Genomic DNA, 25,227 nt, shown 5'->3' on the forward strand with positions numbered 1-25,227 from the left:
GATTCAAATGATTTTGAAGGGTGCTATACGAGAAAAGTCATGACGTTCGGAGGTGATTTGAGAGAGGGGGAGAGATTTGTTTCATGGTTTGGGATCTCCATTACGCTATCCCTTTCCCGTTTTCCGGGTCGTCAACTAGGGTCGGGTGGATAGAAATAGAATGATTGATGACGGGTGAATAATTCACCACGACAGTGAAAAGAAAAGAAAAAAAACTCGTCGGCGTCAGACAACCAACCTAACCACCGCAAGGTCGCTGTCGGCCGTCGCTTAATTAAGCTTACGGCATCGGGCTTATCTTAATTATTAATGTGCAAGGAACCCGTCATCACCTCCGCAAGTTGCCCAGGGCCGTGCCGGTAAAATTTGAGGCCCTGTACCAAACTGTAGAATGAGGCTTTATCCTTTGATAAAAAGGACTACAATAATGATCAATTCTACATGCATATCTTATATACATATTGACCTTAGAACACTAGCCGTAATCATACGAAGAAGAGATAGTTATAGTACGTAATGATTGCCTGGAAAAAAAAGTTCATATAATGATACGAAGGATAGTAAATTCAAATCGAAAGAAAAGATTAAAATGACCTAGGACCTTTTTTTATAACAGTCCTGACTCATGCCTGTTCCAGTGCTAATCCATCACGAAAGTTAACGGCATGGGCTTGAATTTATCCCCTATAGCTAAGCCTATAGCTGGCAGTCACTAGCAGTTTGCACACCCCTGGTGACGAACTAAAGATGAAGTGATGGTTGGTAGCTAGTAAATCCAACAAAATTTGGGGCCCCTAGTAATTAGAGGCCCTGTTTCCTCGCACCGTCTGCACGCCCCTCGGCGCGGCCCAGAAGTTGCCCGCCGCACGAATATATTACTGTGGTAATAATAATATAACAGTGGGTTTTATCCAGCTCTTCCGAGGAAAACAACGCTGCATTTTGTCGTATACATATACGACAACGACATGACGATACTAATATTAGGAGGTAATAATGAGCAAAGCTGTCACATGAACATGAGTACAGTTATATAACGTACAATTCTCGCGATGTCGCGCGAACACAAACCGTACCAAGCACGCGTGCACAAAAGAGTGGCGGGAGCAGGGGGATAACTGATGAACAATGAGTGATTTACTCATCCGTCAGATTTACTGAAACCATGTCCAGTGCACTCAGTACTCAAACATGGTTTAGCACCATGCTACAATGCCTGAGTACGTTTATGCGGTTGCTGAATTCGCTTTGTTTTTCAAGCACACGAATTTTCCAAAGTATCGCTTCAAGAATTTGTCAGAAAAAGCAAGGAAGGGTCAGTAGCTGGCTAACTGGAATAATGCAGAAGCTTCCAGCCGAAAATAAGCTAATGACCCTCGGGGACGGGGGAGGCCCATCTTAGTTACCAATGCAAGGAGAGGTTTGGAGCCCCTGGTACGGAACGGTGCCCCGACCCTAATTAATCAGCTATCAAGGGGCAAGACAGGCCAGGGCGGGGCGGGGCAGCGTGTTGTGTTTGGAAGGACATGGGTTGATGGGGATGGAGGGGCCGCCGCGGCAGTGCGAGCAGTGCAGGCAGGCGAAAGCGAGACGCCCAGCGACAGAGTTAAGAGGCGGTAATCAAAAACCGCGGCCAGGGACCAACCACCGTTTGGTGACGGTGATCCTCATCACTCATCTGGTCAGGGTACTCAGGCCCCGTGCAGTGCAGACGACGCTCCATCTCGAGCATGGAGGGAGGAAAGGCAAGCGAGGTCAGGGAAGAACGATCGATCGATGCGTGGCGTGGTTAACTTGACTTGGGCTAGGCTGCTGATGTCGTGCCGGCGGTGGGCCCACACCGGCAGGTTACCTCTTCAGATGGCATGCATTTGCATTGCACTGCATTCGTCCTCACGGATCTCCTCTCAGCTCGCCAGTACCCAGTAGCATGCACGGTGACGTTAGCCTGTTCGTTTCGCTGAAATTTAATTTATACCGATGCCTCGCTGAAGCAGTGCTGTAGATCAGGTCCATGGTGTGGTCGTCTACTCCGAGCGGTCTGTGCGTGCAGTGTGTGTGTCTGTGTGAGCGTGGGCGTGCTCATGCACGCTCAGGCCGCGTTTAGTTTCAAACTCAAATTCCTAAAAAGTGCTATATTTCCATCATATCGAATCTTACGATACGTGCATGGAGCATTAAATGTAGACGAAAAAAACTAATTACACAGTTTGGTTGGAAATCGCGAGACGAACGTTTTGAGCCTAATTGGTCCATGATTGAACACTAATTGCCAAATAAAAACGAAAGTGCTACAGTAGCCCAAATTTCAAAATTCGACCAACTAAGGGTCCGTTTGGTTGGGTTTTTTTGCCCCAAAAGCCAAAAGCCCAACCAAAGGGGCTGTTTTTGGAGGCTGTTTTTTCCAGAAGCAGCTGCTTTTTCGTAGTACATTTTTGAAAGCTGGTTTGACCCTGCTTTTGGCTTTTGGCTTTCTGCTTTTCAAAATTGATGGAATAAAAAGCTCTTACATAGTTGTTTCAAGAGAGATAAAGATAAAAGGTATATTTTATACTTATTTAACCAAACAGCTTTCAGCTTTTCTACAACTCACAGCCCACAACAGCTTTCCCACAGCTCACAACCCACAGTAGTTTTTTTCCACGGCCACAGCTCAACCAAACACACCCTAAACACGGCCTCATGTCACGTGAGCAGCAGAGGAGGAGGATGGATCGTCCATCCATTCATGCCTGGTCGGTGCAAGGTCAAGTACAGTACGAACTCCGGCCCGGCCGATTCCGGACCCAGAGCAATCATGAATCATGGGCAGGTGACCCGTACTCCTGCTCAAGCAGAACATGAACGTACTCCCTCGCTCCAGAAAAAATACAACTACTGGAACAGGCGTGAAAAAAGTTAGTACCTCACCGGTCGCGTGTAGCCGTACGTGCCTGGCCAGGTCTCGTTGTTTGACCACGCTACAGTCGTCGTCCATCCTAAGCCCGTGTTTAGGTGGCATAATTTTAGAATTGGGACTACCGTACCACTTTCGTTTTTATTTAACAATTAGTGTTCAATCATGGACCAATTAGGCTTAAAGTGTTCGTCTCGCGATTTCCAACCAAACTACTCCCTCCGTACCCGAAATTCTTGACGTCCTGGGCTCCCATCGTGTTTTCGCAAAACCTGACGTTCTACGCTCGCTCGGCCGCGCTCGGACGGGTTTAGCCCTGGCGCTCGCGTCCATTCCGTTCGCGTCCGTTCCCAGCGACTTCTACGGCTCAGCGCGCGCGCCACGACCAATCCTTCGCAAAAACTGACCTCAAAAACGCGCCACGCAGGGCCCAACAGTGTCATGCAAAAATCCCATGCAAATGAAGCCCCCAGCAAAAACATTGTGGCCGCCAGGAATCGACCCCAGCTCGCCACTCTCACGCCTCAGTGCACTAGCCATCTGGGATGGGTAACTTTCTCGTATGAGATGCACGCGCAACCATATTTAATAGGGGCAGACAGGGAAAAATACCCCCTAATTAATCACTCCTTGGTAAGCACAATTATGTCCTAAACGTCAAGAATTTCGGGTATGGAGGGAGTATACAATTAGTTTTTTTTATCTACATTTAATGCTCTATACACATATCAAAAGATTCGATGTGATGACTACTGTAGTATTTTTTGGGATTTTGGGTTTGGAACTAAACGCGACCTAGTGGGTGTATGGAACAGCAGTTTTGACGCAGAGGAGAGAGAGAGTGTGTACGAAACAATCAGCCCAGGCCGCTAAATTAAAATCCCAAGTCTCCGCTCGCTCTTCCCTAATCCCTGCGCTGGTCAGTCAAACACTACTGGATTGAATGGTAGTGCTAATGTCGCATTCTGGAGTCCAGATTCCAGGATGTCCGTTTTGGATTATTATTACATGGCGGTTAACTGTTTCCGGCATTGACTACAAACTTTCTTCTAATTGGTACTACGTTGTACTCTACATGTATTTCGCGGTTTGAAGATGATCGTAGGTACGCTGCATTTCCGAGAAAGCTGTTTATCGAATTATATCAGAGAATGACAACAAATATATGGTCAAATTAAAGTTGTGTCTTCCGTGGCCGCGTGGTATCAAAGTACGCACAATTATGGTCGGAGAGAGTAAACATGGAGAAACTTCTCCGCCTGGATTCAACTCGTATCTTGCTGGTTTCTTATAGGAGATACAGAAAATTAGTAATCCATCCATTCTAAATTATAAAATATTTTTAGCTTTTCTTTGCTATGTATCTAAATACAATGTACATTTAAGTACATAATAAAAAACTATGTATCTAAACATATTGTACCCGATTGCGTGCCATTAAAATCAGCTTGATCTACTTCTTTTTTCATTCAAAACAGTGTTGACGAAATAGCATTAGCATGTCTCTAGTAGCATTAGCATCTACAAAAGATCGAACTAGCGTATATCTTAGTTGACGAAATAGCACTATTCATGCATAGATGTGTGGTGGCTTCAGTGGATCATTATAAAAATGCACACACTCATTTTATTTCTATGAACATTTAGTTAAGACCGAGCAATGCAAACTCACAACAGGCACCTCGCTATTAACAGACACTTCGTCTACCACTAAAATAATAGCATTATTAAGTCTAGGAATAAATCTAGAAGTGAAGTCAAAATTTTGAATTTGTATGGGCATGTTTCTACACGAAACTTAACCAGCTTAGCTATGCTTAGTTTACTAGCATAATAATATTCGACAAGAAATAATACTTCATCATAAAACAAAGGCTTCGGTCGGCTTGCTGAAACTTGGCTGAAAGTGGCTGAAAAACACAGTTATAGCTAAAAATATTGTGAGAGAAAAATAATGTTTTGGCTGAAAAAGAAGCCGAACAAACCGGATATAAGATAAGCCGAACGGGGCCTTAGTTCCATATGAGAATTTTCTCTCCTTAAACAATGCCATAATAGTTCCCAATGAGTGTTATTAAGGCCCCGTTTGGCTGGGCTCCTGCGTGCTCCGGCTCCAGTGGTATCAGTGAGAGAGGAAAGAAGGAGAGAGAAAAACAGTTTTGATGAATAATGTAGCTACAGTGATTCAACCGCAGGACCAGAGCTGCCCAGAGCCCGGCCAAACGCGGCCTAATTCTGCTATTAGGTGGCCGAAGAACTTGACGAAAAGCATGGAAAGAAAAATAAAAAAAAACGCCTTGAACAAAAAAAAAGTCTTCTAGATTGAAGTATTCTGCCGGCCCCACCGCTTCACATTAAAATAATAGCCCTATCCAGAAAATAAAATCCAGAACGGGCCGAGCCGGTAGTCGGTACACCACCGAGTCCACTCTGCTGCTGCTGCCGTTCCCCACGTCCGCGCACCATCCACCCCTCTCCCTGAACAAATACCAATCCTACCCCTCCCAGTCTGAAACAAGGCGACGAAACCACCACCCAATGCCGCGGGACCGATGTCGTCTTTTCGCGTTCCCCAGCACGAACGGCAACGCCGTGATCCCACGGCGCGGGACGCGTGCCGGCGTCCCTGCGACCCACGGCGCGACCGGCTCCGCCACGTACTACCACTGATAGCCCGGTCCCACCGCACGGCGACGTCATGGTGGGCCCGCCTGAGACAGCACTCCCTTTAAATTCGCCCTGGGTCCTCCCGTTTGAACCCCCTCTCTCGCCTGGCTCGCCTGCTGGTTTTCTCCCCCTCGCGTTGCGTGTAGACTGTGAAAAAGAGGAGAGGGAGGGGGAAAGAAAAAACAGAGAGAGGGAGCGCTCGCCTCCGGCGAACCGCCGGCGTACGGGCAGAAGCACGCTGGGAGTGGTGGTTGGTTTTGGCCGGTGGTGTGTTGGTGCGGTTGGTTCTGGGTTGGTTACTTGTGCGAGCGAGATGTTGTGGTGGTAGTCAGTCGCTGCGCTTCATGCGATCGATGCCGTTCCAGCTCAAGAACGGTCACCACCACCACCACCAGCACCACGGTGCCGCCATGGAAGGGAAGCCGCCGCTGCTGCCGACGACGCAGCAGCAGCCCGCGCCGACGACGAGGGCGTCGAGGTTCCGGAGGCTGCTGGTGAGGGTGTCTTCGTCGGAGAAGTTCGCCGCGGATGGGAAGGAGAGGGACAAGGACGAGATGCTGCCTCCGCCGCCGCCCGCGGCCGGTGAGGGCGACTCCGCGGGGTCCCTTGGGCTGGACCGCATGGTGCTCAGCTTCATGGAGGAGGCCACCGCCGTCGAGCGGCCGCCGCGGGGGCGCTGTAACTGCTTCAACGGTAGCAACCACGAGGAGAGCGACGACGAGTTCGACTTCCTCCCCTCCGAGTACGCCTCCAAGCCGGCCACCGCCGGGGCAGGCGACGCCTTGGAGGCTCTAAAGGTGCGAAATTTCTTGCGAATTAATTAGGAAATCTGCAATTCTCCCCCTTCCAAACTCAAACCCAAACCCAAACCCGCATGGATCGAAATGATGAATGAATGGGGGCTTTATCTTCGTGGCAGGGCTTGGTGCAGAGCGCGAGCGTTGCGGAGCGGAATCTCCTCGCGGACGCGTCTAGGCTCGCCGACAAGTGCGGCAAGGGCTGCAAGGGCAAGGCGGAGTGCCGCCGCGCGGTCGCCGACGGCCTCAGGGCGCTCGGCTACGACGCCTCCGTGTGCAAGTCCCGGTGGGAGAAGGCCCCCTCCTACCCCGCAGGTATGTGGCGCGGTTCGGTCCAACATATCCTTGGCGTGCGGCCGGTGCTGACCACCGCGGAATCTGTGTGCGCAGGGGAACACGAGTACATCGACGCCGTGGTGGGGAAGGAGGAGGTGAGGCTGATCGTGGAGGTGGACTTCCGGTCGCAGTTCGAGCTGGCGCGGTCGACCAAGGCGTACCGCGCGGCGCTCCAGGCGCTGCCGCCTCTGTTCGTGGGGACACCGGACCGGCTCGGGCAGATCGTGGCGGTCGTGGCGGAGGCAGCGCGGCAGAGCCTCAAGAAGAAGGGGCTCCACTTCCCGCCGTGGCGGAAGCCGGAGTACATGCGCGCCAAGTGGCTGTCCCCGCACGTCCGCTGCGGCGGTGGCGACAAGGTCGTCGTGCCGGGCCCCGCCGCACCCTTGTCCGCGGCGACGCCGGTCCAAGCGGCGAGCTTTTCCGGGGAGTTCGAGCTCCTGTTCGACAGGAAGCCTAGCAGGGATGGCGCTGCCGTGGAGGGCGTCGGCGGCGGCGTCAGCGTCGGCGAGAAGATCACGGTGGTGGTGTCGCCGTGGCGCCCGTCGGAGGAGGCGAGCAAGAAGCAGGAGCAGGTGCCCAAGGCGAAGGTCGTCACGGGGCTCGCTGCCGTCCCCTGAGCGTGGTGTGGTGAACAGAGAATAACTACTAGTACTACTACTAGCTAGCTAGTAGCCCCTCTACTACTACTACTCCCCTCTTCTCATAAATTTTTTACCATCCTTTTCTTTTCTTTTCTTTTTCGCCGCGCCTCTTGATCCGTTTGGGGATCTAGTTTTTGGTGTTTTGGTGTTTTTCCGGGTTTTATTTTCGGAAAAAGAGAAAAAACACTTGCGTTTGCCGCCGTCTTTCGCTAGAACCTTCGCCTTTGGTTTCCTTTTTGACACTTGTAAGTTTTGGTCTTGGCATCTCGAGGGGCTTTGTGATCCCTCCTGTCCTGCCGGGGTAATATGCAGTAGCAGTAGTAGTTTCGGTTTCAGTTGCAAGGAAAGTGATCAAGATGAGGTGAGGTTGCTTGCTTGTGGCATGCCTCATGATCACCGGCTTGCCTACTTGTAGGCGTAAGTAATCACCGTCTCTCCTTGTACTGGTGCTGCATGTAATTGGTACATGGAGGAGATGAACAATGAGTACCGCTTTGTTATTGTTGCTATGGAAGAGAACCAGATATATGAGCAATGGCTATTGCAGATATGCTGTCATTTTGTTTTGAGAATTTTGTTTCTTGTCTCGGTTCTGAATTGAGAATTGCGATCTGTGCCTGTTCTCAATTTGGGTTGCCATACTCGGATAAGAAGATATAGGTTTAGTGTTTAAATCAGGGCTAAAGTTTAGGTCGTTCCATTGGGTGTCAGTAAGAGTGTTTGTGTAGTAATAATAAAATAAATTATATAAGGTCTTAGTAATCTGAGAGTCGAATTTATTACACAAGGTATTAGTAACCTGATAGACGAATTTATTAAACCGAATTAGTCTGTTATTAGCGAATGTTACTGTACTACTATATTGCCGTCATGGATTAATTAAGTTTAAAAAATTCATCCCGGTAATGCGTGAAATTAGTTATTTTTATATTTTTTTATTTAATACTCTGTGTAGGTAGGAACTAAACAAGATGATAGATACATGCTCTAGATACGATCTTGATGAGCTACCTGATCAAGCAAAGAAGCTACTGGCATGGTCGCATGGACGATACTCTCCGTCGTCCAGTTGCGCGAGTACGGAAATAAGGTTAAAATAATGAGCGGAATGCGGAGAAGCGCAGTGGATCGGCGGCAATCTCCTGGCACGGCGTGACTCCGCTCGTGCAGTCTCGGGAGGAGTGCCGCTGCCTGCCGGTGCAGGGCCACCGCAACCCACGCCCTGGCCTCCCTGCTCACCTGCTGTTGCTGCTGCATCGATGCCAGCACTCAACTGCGAGTGCCCTGCCCATGGGAACGCCGTGACGCCGCGGATCGCCTTTACCTCCCTCGCACTTCACCTATTTCACCGCAGCAAAAATGAACTCTCCTGGTGTCTCCGTCCCCCGTTTTAGGCCCTGATTCTAAAAAATTTTCACCCTAAAGTGCCACATCGAATCTTGTGGCACATGTATAGAGTACTAAATATAGACGAAAAAAAAACTAATTGCACAATTAGGTGAGAAATCGCGAGACGAAACTTTCGAACCTAATTAGTCCATAATTAGACACTAATTATCAAATACAAACGGAAATAAACGAAAATACTACAGTAGTCAAACCCAAAAAAAATTTAGGAACTAAACGCGCCCTTAATACCTTAAGTACGACCAATCATACATAAAAAATATTCATGTTTATGATACTAAATAAATATCATCAGATTAATTACGAAATATATTTTTACAATAAATTAATTTAAAGCTATAAATGTAAATATTTTTTACTAAAAGATTTGGTCAAACGTGAATTATTTTTCGTTGCACGCAATATATAGTTGCTTTTTTTTTTGGACGAAGATAGTACTATTCTTGGTACGACAAATAATGTTTTTCCTATTTACTAATACCCTGTGCTTGAAAAATAAAATATGTCGTACAGGGGCAGTTAAACACGTCAAAGAAACGAGCAGGACTTGCACAGCTAGTTGGAGGGAAGGTCCAAAGTACGGTCGTTGAAACACGAGGAGAAAGAGCTAGCCTTTTTTTTACCCTGCTGGTTAGTGGTTGTAGACGAAAGAAAAAGGGGGAAAGGGGGGCAGGAGTTTGGCAATTGGCACCACCACCACCAACCCGTCCGGGATCCTCGTGATACGCACCCACCGTTTCCGTTTGGGACCTGGCGGTTAAAGCGAAAGGCGCTCGGTGAAACCCAAGCCAGCCACGCCACGGACCGCGATCGCTCATGTGTGCGGGCCGGCCTCGGCACGAGTGAAAACTGCGTCGCGCTCGTGCCCTGCTCGCAATCCACCACGTCCCCGCACCCCCGCGCCACCTCGGAAGCCAAGCCATGATCTCGTCCCACGCACCGCTCACGCCTTGTTTTCTCCCCCGCACCCGCCGTTTTTCTCGTTCCGCCTGCCTGCACGATGGATCGACATCGATCCGGCCTCGCGCTGCAGCTGCACTGGCAGTGGCAGCGGGGGGCGTGACGTCGTGGCGTGCTCTCGGGTCGGGTGAAGGGACGAGCGGCGGGGTGGCGCCGCGGCGTCTGACCACCTGGCGCCACGCGGTTGCGTTGCGCGCGCCGAGGTGCCGAGTGGAGAGCTGGAGGTTGCTACGCGCGGGCCGCGTGGCCCGAGGGCTCCACCGTGTCAAGGGCTCAAGGCAGCTTTTGTTACGCCGTTAACCTTTCCGTCGTGTCAAACCACGCTTTGGACTTTTGGAGCGGAGCTGAGCGGCCTTCGGTAACTTGACCGGTTTACCGTCTCGCTGTTCAGACGTTAGAAGAGTAAAAAGGTGGTATCCGACACCGGCACACCGCGAGGCAGCAGAGTAACGTACGTTTCCTTCCCCGTCCCCGACGGGACGGGGTCCCCGGTTACCGTTGGACGGGGCCACCTGTCTGTAACCGTGGCCGTAATTTCTTCCCTTCCTCCTCCTGCTCCCCGGGCCCGGGTGGTGGGTCACCTGCACTGCACAAGCACAGGGGCCCGTGAGGCCGTGACCGGAGCCCACGGCCGCGGTAGATAGCGCAGTGTCCTCTGTGACCGCTCGCGTGACTGCGTAGTGGTGTGTGGTGCCGTAGTACCACTGGTGTGTGTGGTGGTGACTGGTGTGGTGAGGATCGTTGGCCGGGGCGTCGTGACACGGGCTCGCCGCTCGCAGGAGAGGACGATTTTTCTATCATAGCTGCGCCACGGCATCTGCCAGGAGCAGCAGCCTGCACGTCTTGCTTTCAGGAAAACTACGCGCCACCGGCTGCGCCTCCCCACCCCACCCCACTCCTCCTGCAGTCCTGCTTCCTGAACCCTGCTCTCACCTCTCTCTCACACACACACTTGTATCTCCGACTGGTACTGTGCACGATAGTAGCAGTAGAGCGGGGGGCAGCAGCAGAACCCATACTAAACTTCAGAGGCAAGGAACGCGCCGCTGAAAGAGGAGGGGTGAGAAAAAAAAAAGTCCGCCAGGCACCACAGGCCGTAGTAGTACTATTCCTACGTGAAAAGGGTTGAAGAAGAGAGAATTTGCTCATTGCCATCAAAATCTATAACAATGTGTTCATTACCATAAAAAATCATAGCTTTTCTTAACTGCCATCAAATTGTGGGTTTTTATTCTCTAACTGCCATTCTGTTAGTCATCTGTTAGATAGGATGGGGAAGACAGTTTACCCCTCCAAAAATTTGATCCAAGAATTCCTTGAATGCCATCGGTGTCCAGAACCATATACCAGATAAAATGGGAGACCTCATAAAATGGAGATCAATAAATGACAGCAACATAAATATGACAGCATCAATATAAATATTACAGGAATATGACAGGCAACCTTAAAGCAACATTTTGAACACAATTAACATGGCATTAGACATACACTGCATCGATATTTATTCATTGGTTCAAATGTTTACCGGCGAACACAGTTAACATGGCTGTAGGAAGCCATGTGTCGGGACTATGTGCCGACGACGCCATGCCTCCTCAGACCATGTTCAGGGAGGAGGCGTCCCGTCGGTGAAGGCGTCCCGGCGGTGAAAGCGTCCCGGCGTCGGTCGGTGGCGCCCAGCCGCACGGGCTGGTCGCGGGATCGGGATCGCTCGCGAGCTAGGCTTCATCGGGGTCGGGTTCCTCTTTCTCCTCTTTTTTTTGCGTGCGCTGTTGGCTTGAGGCCGATCCGTTTTGGCTGGGTTGGAAGTCAACACGTCGGCTTTGGCAGGGCAGAGATCGGACACTCTTGTCAAGTGTACATGGGAGACATACGCACGGCGTTTGTTAAATGGCAATTAAGGTCAGTCTCAATGCAGGTTTTTATGGGGGTTTTATGCACATTAAATAAAGCTCCACGTCAGCAGAATCGGTGCTTTGGCATGCATCGAGGCGGAGAGAGAAGGGAAACATTTCATAGGGACGAAATGAGTGAGCGTCGTTCCAAAACTTTGGAAACCGCACGAAACCCCCACTGAGGGCGTTCCGTCGTTTCATCCACGAGCGCTGTTGCGTCGCGGGCTCCGTCGCGAGGCCGCCGGGCGCTATTCCGTCACAAGGCTGGCCGGCGCTGCTGGAGGGGAAGGCGGGCTCTGCCGCGCGCGGCGCTGCTCCAGATCCGTCGCGAGGCCGCCGCGCGCTGCTGGAGGGGAAGGCGGCGAGGAGGCGTTGCTGGATGGAGGCGGCGAGGGAGGCCGCAGCCTACCACGGGCGCGCTCTGCCGGCCGCGAGCGCGATCGGCCGTGTTTTCGTCAGGCGCAGCTTCGCCGGTGAGCGGGGAAGAGAGAGTACTGCTGCGACCCATGAAAGGCTAAAATAACTGTATTTAACTGTGCAATGAAACTATGCACTGAGACTCTGAGAGAGACCCGTTTTATGTTAAGTTTCATATCTTGGAAACTGGGAGGTGAAACCTTACAGTGAAACTGGCCTAAGGAAACAAACTACATAAGCAGATGGCAGTTAAGGAAATAAACCACCTATAGGTAACGGTGATGGCAGTTGAGGAAAAAAAAACACAAATTGATGGCAGATAAGGAAAGCTATATTTTTTTTATGGCAACGAGGGAACAGGTATAAATTTTGATGGCAATGAGCAAATTTTCTAGAAAAAGAAAGGGAGGTTCTTCTCCTAGTGAAAAGAGGGAAATAATTAGCAACGCAAAACAAAGGGCTTTGATCTTTCCCATCGTCTCTCATCAGTCATCAGACGAGTGAACGTACTAGTGATCATTGCCTAACTGTGCATGACCTGAAACGCCCGCGCCGTGTGGTGAGGCTTTGTGAACAACGTTTAGGCTGTAGAGTAGAGTGGCAAAAAAAAGCCTTACTAGTGTAGTCCGTTTGGTTTCTTACTTTATCTAATTAAAGGTTTGTTCTGTGCTGAAAAAACATTACTAATCGTTTGTAAATTGTTTTGTGCTGATAATGTCATCTCATCAGACCCTGTTTAGACGTAGTCGTATTCGTATCAATCCACATGTGTTGAGGTGGATTTGGGTAGAATTTAAACCAAAATCCAACTCAATCCACTCTAATACACGTGGTTGGAGCTGAATTCGACAGCATTCAAACAAAGCCTAAGTTGTTTTCGCAGCTTTCCTGATATCCATAATAGTAGTGACACCGTTTAGAACAGAGACGTCCGGTGAAATGACGTAGTGCAACTTATCGGTTGAAAATAAGGTGTAATATAACTAGTCAATGTTCTACTAGTTGCTGCCTTGATTTCTTTTCCTCCGTAGCGAGCAAGGCTCGGCGGTGGTGAAATCTATTGTCCATCCAGAGAGAGGTTTAGGTGTCCAATCATCCTTTTTGTAACCCACCACTTATGAGTTCTAACCAAAATGTAGCTGCCAAGTAGTAATGCTGGATAAATCAGCAGGAGCACCTTACCCTTTCTTTTTCCGACAATGTTGACACTAGATGGATATTTCGAAAGAGAAGGCCGGAGAAAATGGAGGGGCGGCAATATTCGTTTCATGCACCTCGCCACAGCTGTGTACTCCTACTTTTTCATGAAGCTGACTCATTGTTATATATGCTCCCCAGCTAGCTAGCTGTGCTTCACAAGCCATGAAGCCGATAATATCCGCAAAGCCACCAAATCCGCACAACGAGTTCGTATCAACGTATATCTATTTGCGCAGGTTGACACCTGATTATTACCGCTAATTTTCTCCATGACCAGAGACTTGCTTGACAACGTTAAGTTTACTACTGAGTAATAGTAGAACAAATTAAAGATAAAGGAGAAAATGACTTGGGAGAAGAAAAGGAAAGAAAAAGGGAAAACTCATGAGCAAATAAAAGCTAAAGCACAGGAGTCGCCTCATGCAGTCATGCATCTTTGATCTTTCTGTTCAGTCATCACGGGAGACGCTTGAACTTGAGAATGCTCTTTTTTTTTGGTGGTGCCATAAAGGGAAAGAAGACAGCAGCAACAACGGGCACGGCGATGAGAACTTTTGGGAGGAACGGACGGAACGGAATCGAATGGGGAACGGACGGGGGAAAGAATAATCCTCCGATCCAGCACGCGAGCGATGAGAAAAAACCGATGGTCGATGGAGATATCGGACATATATATACGCAGTTGGAAAGAAGAAACGGCCGGAGAAACGAAGGAATTTGCGAGCTTTCCATTCGTTTTCACGAGAGGCACCCCCGCATTGGTTTCTTCTTCTTCCCCTGACCGGGATGGCCCCGCGCCATCTCTTTCGGGACAGAAGGGAGAGAAAGAAAGAATATAAATAAAAGCTGGTGCCGCCCGGCGACCGGGAAAACGAGGTGAAATCTCCATCGTATTCCTACGCATCTGGAGCTGGTGTCAGCTCGTCTGCTTGCATTGCTCCGTAGTCGTCGTCGCAACTCGCAACAATAATGCAGGGCTTGGCGCTCGCGGTCCTCCCTCTCGAGTGTTTTTCGTCCAAAAGCAACGTTTGGCACCTGGTGCGCCCGGAGACGAAGGCAGGGAACTGCCGTATAAAAGAAGGGAAAGCGAAATTAATGTACACAGTAGCATGTGTGTGTTTGTGCATGTGGATCTAGGCCATGTTTGGTTCCACCAAAATCCAAACTTTGGCACTATGCAAAAAGAAGATTTCCCGTCACATCAAACTTGCGGTACATGCATGGAGTACTAAATGTTGACGAAATTAAAAACTAATTGCACAATTTGATTGTACTTTGCGAGACGAACGTTTTGAGCATAATTAGTCAACGATTGGACAATTATTACTAAATACAAACGAAATGTTATAGTGCACTACAGTGCTACAGGGGATCGGGCGACGCCGATTCCGCAGGCAACTAAACGTGGCCCTACTACGACGTTTGGTAGCGAAATGTGTGGTACCCGTACCATTCCTGCTACTGTATTCTACGGCCCGTTTCGTTTCTCTTGTAATCCATCTTTTCAGCTTATTTTTTTAGTCGGAACAGTGTTTTTCTCTCACACTAAATCGGCCGGAATAGTATTTTGACTTATTTTTTCAACAAAACGAAAGGGGCCTACATGTGACGTCGATGTGAACGGGTCTGTTTGGTTGTAACCTTATTAAATCAGGATAAGTTAAATTTCAGCTAAACGAACACAGCCATTATAAGCAGCTTCGTTCCAAGACAGGGATCTAAGTTCCCAGCGCTTGAAATCGAAAATACAGAGCACCAGACTACTCGGCCTGGGAATTGATCAAAGAAGCCTGAAGAGTAGCAGTGCTCACACGTGCGTGTGATGGGTTCTTGTGTGCGTAGTACAAATCTACCCTACTAATGCACTAAGTTTTTTTTTTCGCTTGTCCACCCAGAAAAGCGTCCACTGCTGAGATGGTTATCCTAAATGCACCTCAAAAATTGTACACACAAAACCAACCACATCCGAATCAACCGCCCAGATCTGTCCTTAATATTCTCTCTCATTACTCACGCACGATCAAACGATCAGCATATTTTGTATGGTATTTCTCCTCCTCCTCCATGCGTCGCGGAAAAAGGAATATTGAAACCCCTTCCTCAGTCCTCGCACGTCCTAGCCGCGACCACCACCACCAGTACTCCTCGTCAGCGGAACCAGCGACAAACCCCAACCAAGAGGACTAACCTGGCAACCGGCGTACTTCGTCAACAACGTCGTCGTCAACGGCAAGGCGTGGCCGTACCTCCACGTGCGACGCCGCTGCTACGGCTTCTGCATCCTCATCGCTAGCAACGCGCGCATCTACCACCTGTCGCTTAGCACAGTCCCTAGGCGACCCCGGCGACAAGGCTTTGTCCACCGCCGTGATGAAGGACGTGATCGAGGTCGGCAACACCACGGAGACGGACACCTCGACCCTACCGACGACTTGTACAGGTTATTAGTATTTCCATCTGATCTCCGCCTTATCATTTCCTGCAGCCTGAATGCCCGATTAGATTGCCATTTGCAACCTGAATGCACGATTCGGGTGAATTCCTCTAAATCTTTGTACTTGTCAATTTAAACTATGTTTGGTTCCTACCTTTATTAAATTTAATCTATGTTTAATTATGCTAATCTTTTAATCTATGTATAATTAATCATCATTGCAACCTCATAGATTTGGTCTCCCAAATTATTAATTATTATTAAATAATACTTTGCTCATCTGTAGAGATTAAAAAGTATATAGACGCACGAGATTATTTAAGCTATTAGTATTTAAGAGATGAAAAATTGACGCATGAGAAATCCACGGCTCTTTTCACGCGGAGTCCGCCTCCGCTCGATCTCCTGATTCCGCACCTACGAAGCCTCGCCGCAGCACGTACGTTGCCTCCGCATACGTTGCTCATCCCTCCTCCATTCCGGTGCTCATCCTTCCTATGTGATTCCCCGCCGCCTCCGTCGTGGACGTGCAGGCCGGCTCCATCATCGACGTGCAGGCTGGGCGATCTCGATCGTGGGCAGCAAAAGTCCGGGCGGGTCTTTACGACAGTGGCCGCGGCTTCCAAGACGCGGCACCAGTAACGCGAAATCCGCAGGAGCAGGCCGAGCAGGACGTGACCTGGAAGATTGATCTCTCAAGATCAGCGATCCCAGCGGGCACTCTGAGGGACTCACAAACGACGGCGGCCGCGGCGACCAGGACGCGCCACCAGTGACGTGAAGACCGCCGCGATCAGTCAAGGAGGACGCGGGGAACCTGTACCACACTACCACGACACATTCAAAACAGACGACCATCACGGCGACCAAGGTTATGTTTCAAATCAATCTGTGAAGTTCCTGTCATATGGAGGTGTTGCCGCTTCTCTGATGATCCAAATGTTGGCTGCCTGGACCAAACAAACTAGCAGTATAGATCGAGTGGTGTGGGTGTGGCCTTTCGTTCTGCCATATAGTAGGGTAGATGTGCAGCTAGGCGATGCCTCGGCTTCTGAAAGGAAATAGAAAGTTTACAGCCCTCACAAATATAGTTATATATACGAAGGTAGTATGTTTTGCGTACAAAAAGAAGAGATACATAAAGCAACCAATTTTCAGGAACAACTTAATTTTAGAATTGCATATTTCAAGGTTTTCAAGGTCTTACTGATAAAAAATTGTCGATGCGGGACCCACAGGATACCCCGCAAGGGAGAGAGAAGGTCTAGTCCAACTAGGATTCTTCCCATGTAATCTTAGTAGTAGAACTATTAAGTAATCCTACTAGGAAATCTCATTGTAAATCGACCAGGACTCTGGCCTCCTGACTATATAAAGGAGGGCAGGGCTCCTGAGAGAGGAGGACGACAATTGTACAACACAACATATCACAATCAATCCAACGCAAAGGCTAACGCCGACTGGACGTAAGGTTATTACTCGATCTACGATCGAGGGCCTGAACCAGGATAAATCGACTGTCTCTTACGTTAACCATCGAGTTCAGGATACGCCGAAGCCCGAACATACTGCCCCGGGTACCCCCGTGGTAGGCTATCGGTGGTGAAACATCGACAGCTGGCGCGCTAGGTAGGGGCTTTCGGCGACTTTGCATCCGAGAGCTCGATGGACCTCGACAACATAATCTTCCCGACGGGATCAACTTTCATCTTTGGCTCATGGATCTGCGAGGCAGACAACAACGGCAAGCTTCAGGGCCATCTCCTCAAAGATCCAGATCATCATAAAGAATTTCCTATTTCAACAACTACAACAGATCAGCTCACCAGAAGATTCGCGCAGCTCATAGTGTCCGATTCAAATCAGATTTCACGGCCACTCGTATCCGATTCGAATTCAAGCTCCAAGGCGAAGTTTTATCCGAGTGCTTTCAAGAAACCGAGTTCTTTTTTGGCAAGATTCCAGAGCACAACCCAAAACAACTCGGATTACCCTCAGAGTTCTTTCAAGAAGTCGAGTTCTTTTCCATTTGGGCTCGACAACATGGCAAAATCCTATCAGGGACAGTTCGAAAGATCTTTCAATCCAAGATTCGGGATACCACTGACAGGAGCTCAGGAGGGTCTCGTGCTAACGATAACATCGCAAGACTGTATCATCCACTGGCCAGGTTCCGTTCCTGAAGGTAGCGGAACCCAACTAGTCGGCACAACAACAACAGCTATTCTACCTTACCAAGAAGGAGACTCGATCTACGACACCGAGGCATCTACTAAAGTTATCAGCGACTCCGACAGCATGAAAACTAACGCCAATAACAGAACGACTCACGCACGAGAAGTGCTCATGGTTCGACTGTCCTCGGTCACCATTAAATCCCCCGGAAGCACCAGATGTCAGATCATCAGATGAATCAGAATCCAACATATCACCCTTTGCCCAGGGCTACAATAGAGAAACCGAAAGTCAGAAACAAGCTAGAGAAAGAAAAAACAAGTTGAAGCAAGGGCGCCAACACCGTGCTAGGCAGCGCAGGGAAGCTTGGATCAGATATGAGTCAGAATTGGCTGAATACGACAAAAGAAAATCGCAACGAGAAGTCGAAGGAAGACGCACGGCAAATACGCCTTACGATAAGATTCGAGAAGCATTAGAAGAACTCGGAGCAACTTCACATCCTGGTGAGAAGTATGAACAGCTCCTAGGACTTGCTCCGATCGACGATCCCGAGAACGCATGAAGAGAGAGCTCGATCAAGACTACCCGCCAGATCAACAACCCATAGGCAAGAAGATCAAAATCAAAGGAAATCCGCTTTCGAAAGACTTGGGCCGGGTGGAAGCCATGACGGAGGAAGTAGGAAGGAACATAATCAAGGCCACCGATTTGAACAACCAAGGAAGACTAGGAGTAGGGTACCTACCCAGACAACCTCGCAAGATTATTCCCATCAGAACGACAGTTGGCCAGAAGAAGGTGCCGAATCTGAATTCAAAGAAACCAAGACACACGACAGATTCCCCTGTTTCACGAACAGGCTTGTATTGGTACGATTACCTCACAAATTCAAACCGTCTAACCACTCCAAGTATGGTGGCAAAACTGAACCAAGGCAATGGCTCAGAATATATTCACAATCAATTGAACTAGCCGGAGGAGACGACGATATCAAAACCCTGTTCTTTCCCATGGCACTGGAAGCCATGCCCCTCCAATGGTTCAACAAACTGAACCCAGGATCTATCAGAAATTGGGAGGATTTGCAAAGAGCTTTTTGTGAGAATTTCGCAGGAATCATTACACACCCAATCACTCATGCAGAACTAAAAGGACTCAAGCAAAAGGGAGGTGAAAATCTCAGAAATTACTATCGATGATTCGGCGAACTACGAGCTCAAGTGCATGACATAACCGAACGAGAAGTAATTGAAGCTTTCTCTCACGGAATCATGGCTAGGTGGCAATTTCAAGACTTCTGCAAAGAAAATCTGAGAAACAATAAGAATTCAGATGAACAGTAGAAAAGATGATTACTGCAGAAGAAAAAACACGAGAGAGGTTCCCAGACAGAAGCAACTAGGACAACTCGGACAGGCAAAATCATCAAAATAGCAGACATCAAGAAAGAAAACGTAGACCAGACAATACTGTGGCAATGGCCGACAAATCAAAGAAGTTTTCCAAACCCAAAAGATATAATGACATTGAAAACATATGTTGCCCATTGCACCCTAATGGGAGGCACACCATTGAAAATTGCTACACTTTCAATGATGATACACAAGAAAAGATAGTAAGGAAAACACCAAAGAGGACAATCAGAAAAGAGAGGAAGACAACTACGAGGACAAAGGATTCCAAAAACCCAGAGGAACGGTAGTAGTGATCTTCTTAGGGGCTCCGGATTGTAGAAGCAAACATCAAGAAAAACTAGCACTACGAACCATTATGACAGCAAACCGGCTACACCAAGATACCTCAATTGGTCACAGTATCCTATCCAATTTACCAGAGAAGACCAATGGACTAGCATGGGAAACGCAGGCCATTATCCACTGGTTCTAGATCCAACTATTGCTGGTATGACTGTCACCAAAGTACTAATCGATGGAGGAGCTGGACTCAACATCATCTTTTCAGAAACTCTAAGAAAAATGGGACTACAACTCGCTGGGATGATCACGCCAACAAGCACACCTTTTTACGGAATAGTACCCGGCAAAGCAGCCATGCCACTCGGACAAATTACTTTACCCGTTACTTTGGAACTCCTTCAAACTACCGAACAGAGTTTATCAAATTTGAGGTCACCGACTTCGATTCGTCATATCATGCAATCCTCGGACGTCCAGCACTGGCCAAATTCATGGCAATACCACATTATCCGTACTTACTGCTTAAGATGCCAGGACCCAACGGTACCCTTTCTCTTCGAAGCGATTTGAAGCATGCTTTTGACTGCGACGTTCAGGCGATCCAAATTGCAGCTAAAGCACAAGCCGACAATGGAAGAAAAGAAATAGCCGCAATCGCTGCAGAGACAAGCCAAGAAGAATTAGAAATACCGGCTAAAAAGCCCAGCATCATCGCACCACCAAAAGAAGCCGACGTCAAGCAAATCGACTTAGGCACAGGCGATACCTCCAAGACAGCAACCATCAGTGCTCACCTCTCGGCAAAATAGGAACTCGCGCTCACCAACTTTCTTCGGGACAACAAAGATATCTTCGCTTGGAAGCCGGCCGACATGCCAGGAGTCCCAAGGGAGTTGGCTGAGCACATAATTGATGTTAATGAAAGCTCCAAGCCTGTAAAGCAACGGCTACGACGATTCTCACCTGACAAAAAGGCAGCAATTAAAAAGGAAATAACAAAACTGATGGTAGCCGGATTCATCAGGGAAATCCTTCATCCAGACTGGCTAGCAAACCCGGTCCTTGTGCAGAAGAAAAACAAGGACGAGTGGCGCATGTGCGTCGACTATATAGATCTCAACAAACATTGCCCAAAAGATCCGTTCGGGCTACCACGCATTGACCAGATAGTTGACTCAACAGCAGGATTTGCACTATTATCTTTTCTCGATTGCTATTCAGGGTATTACCAGATCGCACTAAAAGAACAAGACCAGAGCAAGACATCTTTCATCACCCCGTTTGGTGCCTACTGCTACAAGACCATGTCGTTTGGACTAAAGAACGCTGGCGCCACGTACCAAAGAGCTATCTAAACTTGCCTTGGGAATCAAATCGGTGAAAATGTGGAGGCATACGTGGACGATGTAGTGGTGAAAACAAAGAACCCAGACACTCTGATTGAAGATTTAAAGCAAACCTTCGAAAACTTAAAGAGATGGAGATGGAAATTGAACCCAAACAAATGTGTATTTGGAGTTCCCTCAGGACAACTACTCGGATTTTTGGTCAGTCAGCGCGAGATCGAAGCCAGCACCAAGCAAATTTGAGCTATAACAGAAATGGGCCCACCTAGAAGTGTCAAAGATGTGCAGAAACTAACAGGATGCATGGCGGCCCTCAACCGCTTCATATTGAGACTCGGCGAAAAGGGGTTACCTTTCTTTAAACTACTAAAGAAGACAGACAAGTTCTAGTGGACAATAGAGGCCGACGAAGCTTTCAAAAAACTTAAAGAATACCTCACCTCGTCGCCTGTCCTGGCACCTCTAAAGAAAGATGAAGATATGATGCTATATATTGCGGCGACTCCTACCGTAATCAGCACGGCAATAGTCATAGAAAGAGAAGAACAAGGGCGCGTGTATAAAGTGCAACGTCCCGTATACTACGTCAGTGAAGTAGTGTCAGAATCCAAAATCCGGTACCCGCATGTACAAAAACTACTCTACGCTCTACTTATCACCTCACGCAAGCTTCGCCACTATTTCGAAAGCCACAAGATTACCGTGGTGACAGATTTTCCACTCGGAGACATCCTACACAATAAAGATGCCACGGGGCGCATATCCAAATGGGCAGTTGAAATCAGAGCTCTCGACATCAATTTCACCCTACGGAAAGCAATCAAATCTCAAGCCCTCGCCGATTTTGTGGCCAAATGGACAGAGATTCAACAGCCTTTATTAGATACAATCCTTGACCACTGGAAGATGTACTTTGACGGATCACTCAAACTAGGCGGGGCCAGTGCAGGTGTTCTCCTCATTTCTCTAGAAGGAAAACAACTCAAGTACGTCCTTCAGATATTATGGCAAGCTACAAATAATGAAGCAGAATATGAAGCCCTCATCCACGGGCTACGAGTGGCAGTTACCCTCGGAATAAAAAGATTACTCGTATACGGCGATTCAGCAGTAGTCATCAACCAAGTCAACAAAGATTGGGATTGCACCAAAGAAAACATGGGTGCTTACTGTGCTGAAATACAGAAACTTGAAAAACATTTCCAAGGATTAGAAATTTTACACATCCTACGCAATTCCAACATTACAGCAGATGTCCTTGCTAAGCTCGGATCAGACAGAGCGAAGGTTCCACCCGGCGTATTCATAGAAGAGCTATCAGTTCCCTCTATCAAACAACCCGGTGAAGCAAACATGAAATTCAGGCTAAAAGCGTTCAGATCTTGGTAATCAACACTTCATGGAGCCAAGTTTTCATCGACTATATCAAAGAAAACAAATTGCCAGCAGATAAGGCAGAAGCCACCCAAGTTGTTCGCAGAAGCAAAAACTACGTTCTAGTAGGAGATAAACTTTACAGAAGAGCAGCATCATCAGGAGTACTCCTAAAATGTGTCTCATTTGAAGAAGGTAAAGAGATCCTAGACGAAATACACTCAGGTTGCTGTGGAAATCATGCCGCCTCAAGGACACTGGTTGGCAAAGCATTTTGCACCGGATTCTACTGGCCAACCGCTTTGAAAGACGCAGAAGAGCTTGTCAGAAAAATGCAAAGGTTGCTAAATGTTTGTAAGACAAGCCATGTACCAGCTCATAATCTTATCTGCATCCCACCCGCTTGGTCTTTTTTCCTGCTGGGGGCTGGATCAAGTAGGACCCCTGAAAAAAGCAAAAGGCGGCTTCGAGTACATCTTTGTAGCAATCGACAAGTTCACCAAGTGGATTGAATACAAACCACTCGCAAAATACAGCGCAACCAAAGCAGTCGAGTTCATCCAAGACATTATGCACCGCTTCGGCACGCCTAATCGAATCATCACAGATCTAGGCTCCCCCTTCACAGCTACAGAATTCAAGAGCTGGGCACAAGACTGTGGTTTCAGTATAGACTATGCGTCTGTTGCACATCCAGAAGCCAACGGACAAGTAGAAAGGGCCAATGGACTCATACTAGCCGGATTAAAACCAAGGTTATACGAAGAACTAGTGGACTATGGGTCCAAATGGATTGAAGAATTATCGAAAGTAGTATGGGGGCTACGAACTTAAATAAGCAGAGCAACAGGCTACTCACCCTTCTTCCTAGTTTACGGGTCAGAGGCCGTACTGCCCGCCGACTTGATCTGGACATCCCCAAAGATAGAATAATACGATGAAGGAGAAGCAGAACATGTAAGAAGATTAGAACTCGACAGCTCAGAAGAAGTCAGAATAAATGCTACCCTCCAATCAACCAGATACCTACAAGGTTTAGAACGGCACTACAACAAGAGTACCCAACCTCGATCACTACAAGTCGGAGACTTAGTGCTAAGAAGGATACAAAAGACTAATGGACGACATAAGCTACTTAGTCCATGGGAAGGTCCGTTCATTGTCACAAAAGTCACCGGACCAGGCACATACAAGTTAATAACCGAAGATGGAAAAGAAGTCAGCAATACATGGCACATCGGCCAGCTAAGAAGATTCTACGCGTGAAAACAACTCAAGAAAAAACAGATATGCAAGCCACAAGGGACCAACGTTCACAATCGACGAAAGACAATACTCTTCAACAACATATGTATTAGTTTATACTCATGATCAATAAAGATGATTTTCATCCACAGCATGTCTTGTCATGACTTCCAACGAGTTGTTTTCATGAAACAAAAAGCAAAATGGCTGAAAACATGCCTGAGCATCCCGACCGAGAGCAAAATAGCTGAAAAGACGCTTGAGCCCGCCGATGAGGGTAGCTAAAAGCTAACACCCGAAACAAAAAGCAAAATGGCTAAAAACATGCCTGAGCATCCCGGCCGAGAGCAAAATAGCTGAAAAGACGCTTGAGCCCGCCGATGAGGGTAGCTAAATGCTAACACCCGAAACAAAAAGCAAAATGGCTGAAAACATGCCTGAGCATCCCGGCCGAGAGCAAAATAGCTGAAAAGACGCTTGAGCCCGCCGATGAGGGTAGCTAAAAGCTAACACCCGAAACAAAAAGCAAAATGGCTGAAAACATGCCTGAGCATCCCGGCCGAGAGCAAAATAGCTGAAAAGACGCTTGAGCCCGCCGATGAGGGTAGCTAAAAGCTAACACCCAAAATAAAAAGCAAAATGGCTGAAAACATACCTGAGCATCCCGGCCAAGAGCAAAATAGCTGAAAAGACGCTTGAGCCCGCCGATGAAGGTAGCTAAAAGCTAAAACTAGTCGACCGAAATTGAACTTCAAAAGACCCTCCAGCTCTTCGTTCCGAAAAGCAAGAGGCTCGGGGGCTACATCCAGATAGGAATATTTTTTCCTTAGAAAAGCACAAGCGCCAAGTTCGTCAAGGCAACATTCTATGCCGAGTCATTTTTACATAGCGCGGATGAAAGGTTATCAACACAAAGATTTACATCTAACAAGTCATAGCGTGGACAAAGCACTCGACGGATCACAAAAGAGGAAGAAAAGAAAAGTACTCGAGAAATCAAGGGGTCTCAGTACTCAGCAAGTCAAGTAACTTCAACCGCACCCAGGCAAAGAATACATCAACAAAAATAAAGAATCTTCATTTAAAGAGGAGTGTAATATTACAAGGGGACGCTCAATCGAATCAGGCATTGTCATCAGAAAGGGAAATGTCAATATTTAGACTGTCTACAACCCTACTAGCTAGACCTTCGACCTCAGGCTCCATCCTCTCAACGGCGTCAAGGTATTCTTGGCTTTCAGCTTCCTCTGCTATCTTGGACAGAGGCGCCTCTGGAGCAAGGACCCGGACCTGGGCCAGCACATTCTTGGTACATACTTGAGCACACTTCTTCGCGAACTCTTGGAAACGAGTCGGAATTCGGGGAATGAACTGCGCCCAAGATTGCCCGTCATCCGCTGGAGTCCGGAGAAAATCGGCTACTGAACGAAAAGATTTCCACAAAACGTTCCAATTTTTAGTAGCCGTCGCCAGCTTCCCGAACAAGCCTTCAATAGTTTTTTGGGCCTGCACAAGATCTCTGTCAGCTCCGCGCCTAATCAGCTTAGCAAGGGCGAGTTCTTCCTCAGCATGAGTAATTACCTCCTCAGCTTTATTATGACTGGAGCGGACAAGAGCCTTCATTTCATCGATACTCTCCGAGAGCTTCTGCTTCTCAACTCAGAGAACTAGACAAGACACCCAAGAACAAGTCAGCGGAAAAAGAAGTCAAAATACAAGAAGAAAAAGTGCATC

General features: G+C 48.0%; 1 protein-coding gene across 1 annotated transcript; it reads left to right on the forward strand.

Moving 5' to 3' along the window:
* The first annotated feature begins 5,663 nt into the window (after positions 1-5,663).
* LOC136479658 (uncharacterized) lies at positions 5,664-7,885 on the forward strand. Its single transcript, XM_066477464.1, has 3 exons — positions 5,664-6,360; positions 6,483-6,675; positions 6,751-7,885. The coding sequence occupies exons 1-3, from the start codon at positions 5,908-5,910 to the stop codon at positions 7,311-7,313; spliced, it is 1,209 nt and encodes a 402-aa protein (XP_066333561.1). The 5' UTR covers positions 5,664-5,907; the 3' UTR covers positions 7,314-7,885.
* Positions 7,886-25,227: the final 17,342 nt, after the last annotated feature.

The sequence above is a fragment of the Miscanthus floridulus genome, chromosome 1, assembly GCF_019320115.1.
Source record: "Miscanthus floridulus cultivar M001 chromosome 1, ASM1932011v1, whole genome shotgun sequence".
NCBI classification, from domain to species: domain Eukaryota; kingdom Viridiplantae; phylum Streptophyta; class Magnoliopsida; order Poales; family Poaceae; genus Miscanthus; species Miscanthus floridulus.

Coding starts and splice junctions, on each gene's coding strand:
- LOC136479658 (XM_066477464.1), top strand. CDS start 5,908: ATGCGATCGATGCCGTTCCAGCTCAAGAACGGTCACCACCACCACCAC. Junction 6,361..6,482: donor ACGCCTTGGAGGCTCTAAAG/GTGCGAAATTTC, acceptor TCTTCGTGGCAG/GGCTTGGTGCAGAGCGCGAG. Junction 6,676..6,750: donor GGCCCCCTCCTACCCCGCAG/GTATGTGGCGCG, acceptor CTGTGTGCGCAG/GGGAACACGAGTACATCGAC.